This window comes from Diceros bicornis, chromosome 30 (assembly GCF_020826845.1).
Source record: "Diceros bicornis minor isolate mBicDic1 chromosome 30, mDicBic1.mat.cur, whole genome shotgun sequence".
NCBI classification, from domain to species: domain Eukaryota; kingdom Metazoa; phylum Chordata; class Mammalia; order Perissodactyla; family Rhinocerotidae; genus Diceros; species Diceros bicornis.
Window position 1 is genome coordinate 13581957 of NC_080769.1, and position 9744 is coordinate 13591700.

General features: G+C 50.7%; 1 protein-coding gene across 1 annotated transcript; it reads right to left on the reverse strand.

Moving 5' to 3' along the window:
* Nucleotides 1-870: 870 nt before the first annotated feature.
* Nucleotides 871-1860, reverse strand: LOC131394636 (ral guanine nucleotide dissociation stimulator-like). Its single transcript, XM_058526024.1, has 2 exons — nucleotides 1474-1860; nucleotides 871-1106 (listed from the first exon to the last, which is right to left on the reverse strand). The coding sequence occupies exons 1-2, from the start codon at nucleotides 1585-1587 to the stop codon at nucleotides 879-881; spliced, it is 342 nt and encodes a 113-aa protein (XP_058382007.1). The 5' UTR covers nucleotides 1588-1860; the 3' UTR covers nucleotides 871-878.
* Between the last annotated feature and the right edge of the window lie 7884 nt (nucleotides 1861-9744).

Genomic DNA, 9744 nt, shown 5'->3' on the forward strand with positions numbered 1-9744 from the left:
CTCACAGTGCCCATCCCTGGGGCAGGCAGAGGTCCCTCCCCTGCGAGCTGCAGTGAAGACAGAAGGAGCAGCAGGGGCCTGGCTTCCTGAGGACAGACTGGGCTGCTTTAGGAAGAAAGGAACCCCCACCCACTCCATCCACCCACCAGCCTGGAGGATGATGAGGGCCAGCTGATGGGTCCGCATGGAAGCCAGACACCTGCTCATTCTGCCAGCTCTTCACCTCTTGGAACAGTCCAGGCGACACCACTGTATCCCGTGACCAAGGCCTCCTGCCCCAAACAGTCCCCACCTGCCCCTGCAGCTCCCACCCCCGCTTTCTGTCCAGCTGGACAAGACAGACCGTTGTTTCTCGGGGAACCTTAAGTGAAAAACTTACCAAAGCACATCCTGCCTGGTCCCTCCCCACCTCACCTCCCGTCCTTCCAGATCTCCAGCCTCCACTCACCTCCTTAAGAAGCTTCCTGCTCTCCCGGTGGCATGTTTGGAAGATCTTTTTAACTATTTTACAGTTCTTTCTGAGGAGGGAAAAAACGAAAGAAACACTGTGGAGTGGTTTGAGGGTAAATCCCTTTTGTTTGAAAACCCAGAAGATCCAGACAGCCTGGATGAGCATTTTCACTGTGTCGTCTGAGCCCTGAGGTGTCTGGGACTGGGGAGGGGCTCTCCTATTGTCACCTGGGGCCTCCATTCTCTTATTTTCTCAGCAGATGTGTTTTAAACAGTCTTAATTTCATGTGGACAGAGAGTTCTGTTGCTGCAAACACTTGAAAATCTTCAATTTGGTTCAAGCCATGATCTGTCACTTAGGGAAACTGATTCCTGAGGCAGAACCACTGGCCTAAGTTTTCAGAAAGACTTGAAGCCTGCCAACCAGGTCAGACCCTATCCCCAGGGTTTGCTGTCTCCCAGGAGGTCCCAACTGACTGAAGGGCAATGCCAGCCCTGTGGGGGGTGTCTGGTCCACCCAGGTGGTGCTCGCATGGAGAGAGGCCTACCCACCTGGACACCTGTCTCCACGTCTCTTTTAAACGTTGAATGGAGGGGCCCTCCAGAGCCCAGAAGATCGTATGGAGAGAGGAAAGGTTCCTCAGGCCGTGGCATTCCTGGGGAAGGGAAGAGAATGAGCTGTGAGGGGGAGCTGGAGCCCTGCTTCCTCTGGCTTCTGTCCCCTCATTGATGTCTCCTGTCCTGGATGAGACAGCGGCTCAGGTAACCCGGAAAAGGCACAGCTGGAACCTGATGAGGAATACTTCCAGGGAGGAGGATTTCAGCTCAAGCCAAGAAAGGAGCCCAGGAAGTGGTGAGCTTCCTACCACTGGGACCAGGAGTCAGGTAATCGAGTCCTGACAGGAGGGGCCTAAAGTTTGTGCAAAGACTCAGACCACGGACTTCAAACGTGAGAGCTGATAAAGGAGAAGGGGCAGTTCCCCTGAATCCAGAGAGGGGCTCCCAGGGCCTCCCACATCTTACCTTGGCCACCTGGATCCAGAGCTCCACCACCCTGGCCCTGTCCTGGGCCGTCATGCTCGGGTCCCCAATGCAGGTGGTGATGATACATTCGACCACTCTGTTAAAGTGGGTCATGGTGGCATGGATGGTCGGTGCCAGGTGCTCAATGCCCCTGTTGTCACCCTGGGACCAGATGGAGTCCAGGAATTCGTGGGGCCTCACTGTCTTGAAGAGCTCCTGGGGAGGACAGGGAGTGTCACCCAGCCCTGCCACAGCCTAGCTCAGCATCTGCAGTCCCCAGTCCCAGGCTGGGTCAGTGGTGAGAGCTGGAGCTCAGGAAGCTGAGAATGCGGCCTGAGGCTTGTGGGAGTCCCTGGGTCTTGCCTGTGTCCCCTGAGGGCACCCAGCACAGGATGACCCAGGAACCAATACTGTGGCGCAGGGAAGTGGCATTTGCTCGCCGCCCAGTCTCACTTCCTCCAAGCACCAGAACTTGGCTCCTGCTTGACCATCTCTAGGGGCATCTTTCACCCATTGTGACCATCCTGGGGTCTGACTCCTCTTTCAGATGCACATTCCCCGAAGGCAGCAACAACCAGGGGCTTTGTTTGTCTGCCTTGTAGTCATGTACACATGAGGTGCCTAATTAGTGTTGAGGCTGTTGAGGCCTCCTGGGCAAATGAGTGAACTACCCAAGGACGAGACAGCGCTTCAGTGTGCTCCACTCCCCCACCAAAGCGCAGACTCTGCCCAACTTCCTCTCTGCTCCACCTCATCCACCTGCACAGCCGCTCTGCATGGCAGCTGCTCTCAAAGTCCACCCCTACTGTCCACATGAGGACAGCAAAGGCTTGGGAGTTAAGAAGGCTGCTCAGGTCACATGAGGGTAACTGGGGAAGCAAGAGGTTGGACCGAGATCATGGGATTCTGGATCAGGAAATGGCAGGTCTGGGGCAGCTGATGGCACAGGGAAGGCCGGCCCCACCTGCCCTGAGAGCCCCGCTGCTCACCACATCCATCAGTGTCAACTGCTCTGCCACCAGCCGGGGAGGGAACTCCAAGAAGCCAGGCTTCTCCTCCCTCAGCAGGTTCTTGGTGGTCACGTCCCAGGGGCAGGCGGGCTCTGGGGCTGGATCTGGCTCTGCTGTTATCTCTCCAGGTGGAGGGAGGATTCTCCCTGGAGCCAATGGTCCAGCTGGCTCCAGCTCAGGAGCTGGCACTGGGGCTGGAGCTGATGTTGGTGGTGGCTCTGGCCCTGGAGGGACTGATGGAGGTGACACTGGCTCCAGCTCTAGCACAGGTGGTGGAACTAGAGCTGGAGCTGGATCTAGCCGTGGAGCTGGCCCTTGCTCTGGCTCTGGAGCTGGAGGGAGCTCTGGAGATGGTACTGCAATAGGAGAAAAAAACAGTTTCACTCAAATAGCTGACTTCCCCTGTCCTGTCAAAGCCAGGAAAGACCCCACTGCCTTGAAGTGAACCAAGCCTCTGAACACTCTGCAAATTGTCTTCCCAGACTGCAGTCGCCTCACCTTCCAGCTCTGCCTCAATGGGCCGTGGATGCTCCAGCTGGACCTGGAGAAGGTAGGCGTGGCCCTGCAGCCCCGAGCCAGGCAAGCTGAGATGCAGAGAGGCCAGCTTCATGCTGAAGCAGGGATAGTGCAGGAGCTCCCAGAAATCCTGCCCTGAGTCCAGGCAGGTTTCCACCAGAGAAGAGATGGCACTGGGGGAGGCAATTGGTCAACAGAGTCAGAGGCCTGGCCTTTCCCTCCACGCTTCTCACCCAAGGCACCCTGGCTTGGGACTGGGCCCTATGCCTGCCCCTCTCCATCCAGGTGAGAGCCACATGGCAGCCCTGACCCCTGTGAGGCTGTCCTGGCAGTGGCAGGCCTGCTTATCCAGCAGGTTGACACAGAGTCTGTTGTGACTCTCTTCCCACTGACACTCTTCTCCTGAAGGTCTGGGACACAGCCCACCCCAGCCCTCCATGCACTTGTGCAACTGGATTGAGCACTGAGACAGATGTGTGACCAGGTTGCTCACACACCTCCTGTTCTGGGCCTGGAGGCGGTGGTCAGAAGAGGTAGATGTGGAGAAGGGGAGGCAGATTCAAATGGGTCTGTGGTGGGAATGGGTTTCTAGGGGAGAACGCAGCCCAGCCACCCCTCTGGTTCCCAGGGGTCCTGGCACCCATCCATAGCTCTGTGACTCCTGTCCTCCTGGAGTGGAAGCCACCAGGCCTCTGCCTTCCCATGGGAACCAACAGACGCGTGAGATGCGGCTCTGACAGGCTCCCCTCAGCCACAGCCTCCATCTCTCCCCCACAGCTTGTGCTTCAGAGACAGGAGCCCGTCCTTCTGCACCCAAACACCACTCACTTTTTTAGGTGGTCCTGCGCTCTGCCCTCCTGGCTGGAATAAGGGGAGATGCCTCCAGATGTAAAGGAGGCTCTGAGGGCATCCCTTGGGATGGACGGTGGATGACAAGACATGCGAATGATGTCGAATGTCAATGTCTGACTCTCAGATGGAAATTGAGGCCACACATTGTGTCTCCTTCATTCACTGAGTTTACTGTCTCCAAATGTCCTGCATGCAGTAGGTGCTTAATCTACATGGTTCAATAAATGTTGTCCACCCAGAACCATCCCAGACACCTGAGTGGGCCTAGGGCCTCTCTGCTGCCCCAGAGATCCTTGATTGGCTACCCCAAGGAAAAGGACCAGGACCAGCTGGATGGAATCTCCAACTCCTTGACAGGGTGGTTTCCATGTGCTTTTCCAAACTCAGGCCGCATCTCAGACATGGGTGAGGCAGACTACTTTTCACGGGGAAGAGAGAAATAAACACCATGAACAACCACAGCACGTCCACAGCCCTCTCTGCAGAGCCAGGCACCATGTAAGCACCCGCCATGGCTGATCCCATGAGTTCCTACAAGATCCCCATGAAATTTATCCTCTCCCACCCTACTTTTCAGAGGAGCAAACTGAGGCTCAGAGAGATTCTGTGACACTCCCAGGACACACAGCTGGCAGGGGGCAGAGTCACCACTGTGCTGAGGAGGGAGTGGCCACTCACCTAGTAAACAGCTGGTCCAGGACCTGGTGGGATGTGTCTAAGGCCGAGTAGTTGACCATGAAGGTGGTGAAGCTAGAGATGTTCCTCCTCAGGAAAGCTGGTGCGATGGACTCTGTCAGCTTCTCCATCATGCCTGTCTGGAGGGCCCGCATCCTGCAGGCCTCATTTAAATTCACGGTGGACTCATCCTCACACTGAGGGAGAGGAGGAGGTACATACACTCAATGACATCATGGTGAACCAGCGGGAGGATTGAGGTGACTTTCTACCCTCCTGTGTAGCTGGTGGGAGGGAGTGGAGGTCCAGATTCCTTTGGGAGTGGGACTGTGGAGCACTCTAATGAGAAAACCCTGGGGGGTTCCAGGGGAGACTCAGATTTGAGTCTGCATTCTAGTAGTGCCTTGGTCATCTCAGAGTCCTGGGTATGAAGACCCCTCTGCACCCACACTCACCTCAGACCAGCCCTCTTCATTGATGGACTGGTGCACCTGTGTCCTCTCCAGGGAGATGGCGAACTGGAAACCATCTACCAGCTCCTCAACCATCACTTGGGTGCAGCTCTGCAGTGACAGTGCCCAGAAGTCAGGCCAGGAGGCATCAGGGGCCTGCCTGGACTTCGCCACAGAGGGAAACCCCACCACAGTTCAGGCACAGTGGGGCATCTGCATAGTCTCCATCAGGGAAGGAATGTGATGACACCTCGATGGCCTGGGATTCACGTGTGGGTAGAAGAGCTTGGTCCCCAGCACTCACCATCCTCTCCTGCAGCCAAATCTTCAGTATGAACATGACACACCACCAGATCTCCACCATTTAGCTACCTGCTCCTGCTCTGGGTGGTTCCTCCTCATACTACCTTCTCTAACTCCACCTCCCACACACACACACACACACACACACACACACACACACACAATGAGGGTCAAGGGGTGTGGGGCTGTCCATTTGGGATCACAGTTGTGGCCTGACCTAGAGTGGCCTGCCCTGGGCTACACTGTTACCTGATGGTTCCTCCTGCCAAAAGGCCACAGACATTCGAGGTGAGGGCTGAGCCAATGTCTAATGCGACTTAACATGCTCTCATTCTTGGCTTTCCGGGGGCCAGAGCCTCGGAAAGTCACGGGACAACACGAGAACATCCTGCTGTGTCGAGTGTCTCCACTCAAATGAACTGGACAGGAGGCTGTGGTTACAATGTGGGTGCCTGGTAACCAGAGTTCTAAGTTCTGTTGGGGGCTGTCACCAAGGAAGTGAGGTCACTTCTTCAAGGTTCTATTACTTGGCCCCTTCCTTCAATCAGACCCACCCAAAGCCCCCTCTAGGCTGTTGGCTGCTCTCCCTCCTTGCCCATGTCATCTCCATCACTGTACACAAATATCCATCACCACCCTCCCCACAGCTCCTTGGGAGTGGAACCAGTGGCCAGCTTTGAGGAGACAGAGCTGAAGTCACACCTCTTTTATCCTACCAGTTCTGTGTCCTGGAAAAGCCACTGTGCCTCTCAATATCTCCCCAGTCTCCCAACCTGCATAATGGGGATGGTGCTAAAACAGCTTTCTAGGATCATCGTCAGGTGTATATGAGATAATAGCTACGACACCTGTGGATTGGTGTCACATGTGTCTAATGCTGAACCTCCCATCTATGTCAGTTCCATCTGTGCAGCCTCCACAAACCCCCGCTCCATACTTCTTGTCACACATCATTGGCCTGAATTTGGTCTGGTCACTCTTATCTGCAAGAGGGGTTAGGAATTTTATCTTTTAGTTTGTTGAATTGCCACCCAAAATAAAACTGATTCTTTGTTCTGAATATTAAGGGAGAAGGTGAACAGTGGAAACTACCCGTGCTCTCTCCCTACACTAACCTTCAAGTTGAAGGGGAGGAGATGATCTTTTCAGATGAATCAAGCATGTATTTACCTACCACAGGCTCTCTTTTCTTGTTGTTTATTCCTCCACAGAGAACAAGAATTCTTGCTTCCAAACCAGAATGTATGAGACGTCCACTGCCCTCTGTTCCCAGCAGAGTGACCAGAACCAATTTGTTGGCTTTTATTTGCCTGGCCCTTGTAAGTAGATCTGAGAACATTCTTTCTATGTCCTTCATAGAGTGGGTCTGGGAGGGTCTGAGGTTGTAGAGAATTGTAGGCAAATAGCAGGCTCCTGAAAAACTGAGTCAAATTTGAATCTCTGTAATTCGAAGAAGGAGAGTGACATCAGCATCATGGTGGAATAAGACACCTTCTGTTTTTCTACTCCTGCACTAACAATGCTTTGGCATCCATCCATAGACAAAAGTGCCTTTGTGGGAGAAGTGGGATCCAGCACCATATGCCAAGGGACCCAGAGGGCGTCTCACCCACCCATGCATCTGGTAATAGGCAGACAGACCTCCGTCCCAGCTCTGGACCCTGCAGTGGCCCGTGAACCAGCTCAAGCTCCTTTCAGCTGCTGCATGGAAACCCCTGAAAACACTGTCTTAGATCATGACACACAGAGGAGAGGGCCTTTGTGGAAGTCCAGGTTTCAAGAAGAGACGTTCCAGCCCTCTGTTGGAGCACAAAAATATGAGTGTGGATGGGTTGAAGAGTTTGGGGGCATTGGCAGATAGGTACTCTTAGAGGGCTTTAAAGGCTGTGGATCCTGTAACTGCACTGAGCACTCCATCAAGAAGTCTCCCATGACTTGTGGGGTATGCCTCACCCATGGATCTCCCCAGCTGGCCCTTAGGCACCCCCAGTGCTCTGCGTGCCTCACATACACACGCCTCCACCCTAGGGCTTCTTCCCTGTGTATGCTCCCAACAGTGGTGGTTAGAGTGAATTTTGGAGGACAGCTAGTGAGCACGTGCAGAAACTTAGTCCAAATCTGCAGGCCAGAGAGAGACCACAAACTTGAGGTTTCACACAACCTCTGGAATACAAAAGGGAGGCTGTCAGCGCCCAGCCTATTACATCACAGCATCAAGAGAATGCATACAAGCTGGAGAATTCTGCCATTAATGAACAAATTAAAAATGCTGGGATTATACTGGTATAACACATTAAAATACAAATGTGTTATTGAAACATATATTAAGTTTTAAAAAATGACATTTCAAATGTTGGAAAAATTAAGTTTGAGAAACCTTGTAGGTGGTCAGTAAACATCTGTCCCTCCCGCCGTCTCCAGAGCCGCCGTATGTATATGTATGGATACACACACACAGATAAATATTCCCCCTATAAGTTCTATATATAGAGAGAAGCATATGTGCGTGTGTGTCCACAAACACTCATACATATATATAATGCATGTACCTATGTATATCACATACATGTATGTATACATGATAGAATACTCACATGCACATGTGTATATCTCTACAATTTCACCTTCAATAAGGTAAATTTCCGGTTTGTATTGACTCTAAATAACTCTGCATTTTAACTTGTTAGGTCTGTTTCAGTTTGTTTTCCCCCAACTTTCTGGTTAGTCCTCTGGGCACTTCTCAATTGGATAACTGTTATGGTTTTCATTCGTTGTTGTGCTTTCATTCTCTTTTTAATAAACATATTTGTTGAAATATGACATACAATCAGAATAGAGCACAAACCCAAGTGTAAAGATCAAAAAGTGTACACATGTGTTAACACCACCCAGGCCAACAAACAGAACATGACCAGTTCTATTTATAGTAGATTAAACATGATGTATATAATAGACAATAACCGCAGTTACCCAGATTATTATTTCTCCTTTTTCAGGAAGTAGCACACTGAATAGCAATGCTTAAAGCAAATTTGGTCATGATGTGGCCTGCTTCAAATATGTAGCTGGATTTGGAAGGTTAATTTTTTTTAGGAATACATGAGTTTAGTTCCAGAAAAAAAGAGGCTTGTAAATTTCCTTTCCTGTAATGACCTTGTAAGATTTTTGTAGCAAAGTTAAGCTATTCTCATAAAATAAATAAAAAAGTTTTTCCCATTTTTCCTGTTCTGTGGAAGAGCTAGAGTCAATGTGTATTATTTCTCTCCTGAATGTTTGGTGGAATTTGCCAGCAGCGGTGTTGGCCACGATGAAATGTGGGAATGTTTTAAACTATGGATTCAGTTTCTTCTTTAGATATGGGACTATTCAGAATTCTCATTTCTTCTTGAGACAGTTTTGGTAACTTTCATTTTCCTGGCAATTTGTGAATTTCATCTAAATGTTCAAATGTACTGACATGTTATTTATAATGACACGTGTGTTGTCAGGGAAGGTCTGGGGTGAGTCTCCTGGGGGCGGAAGTCAAGCTCAACTCATGTGTCCCCGCAGCTTCAGGCACCTGGATGCTGGAGGGAGAGCTTGTTCTCATTGCAGGACGAAAGGCTGAATGCTTTTCTTTTCGCCCTCTGCTCTCCATTCACACCAGCTCAGGAGACCTTGTTCCTGGCCAAGTTGGCGTGCAGGCAACGACCCATGTAAATTCTTCCAGGCCTGGTGGATATTTGGAATTTTTTTCTCAAATGTTCTCTTGAAACCACATGGCCACATTTGTATAATATTCTCTCTTTATTTTCTATTTGAGTCAGTTTTGGTAATCATATTTTCAATTTTTAAACTGTACAGGGCTGTGTCTCTTAGACTCCTAAGTGTTTTGTCTTAACTCCTTCAAACTTCTCCCAGATGTTCCTGCCTTACAGTGATTCCTTCTTCATGGGAGCTCTGAAGCTCTTCCTAGCTGCCTTGTTGTTGACAGTGGCAGATACACGAGTTTCATGGGGCAGAAGTTTAGGCAGTTTGATTGCCAGCCTTCTGCTGCCCCATTCTCAACCCACAGATGCCATGCTTCTCTGCTTGTCCCAGAGCCTTCACTTGTAATTACTCTTCCTCCCCAGGGCTATCTCCAATCTCATGTTGATATTATTGCTGTTCTCTGAAGCATTTGATGATGTGTTCAAATGAACAAGCATTTTGGATCCTGAACCAAAGAACCATTTACAAAACACACTCTGAATGTGATCTGCTTTTCCATTCATTAAACTTTTCTCATAAACTTCATCACTTTTCTCCATGTGTGTGGAATTCAGTAAGGATGTTCCAGAGCCCAGGTGATGTTACTTGATTTAGCTATAAATTCTAAGGCTTCAGGAGCGCTGTTGCCACAGATGGAATGAGTTGGCTTGGCATTCTTCCTTAATTAAGTGATTACATTGGATTTGAAGATAATTGTGGTTTGAGTCTTTTCC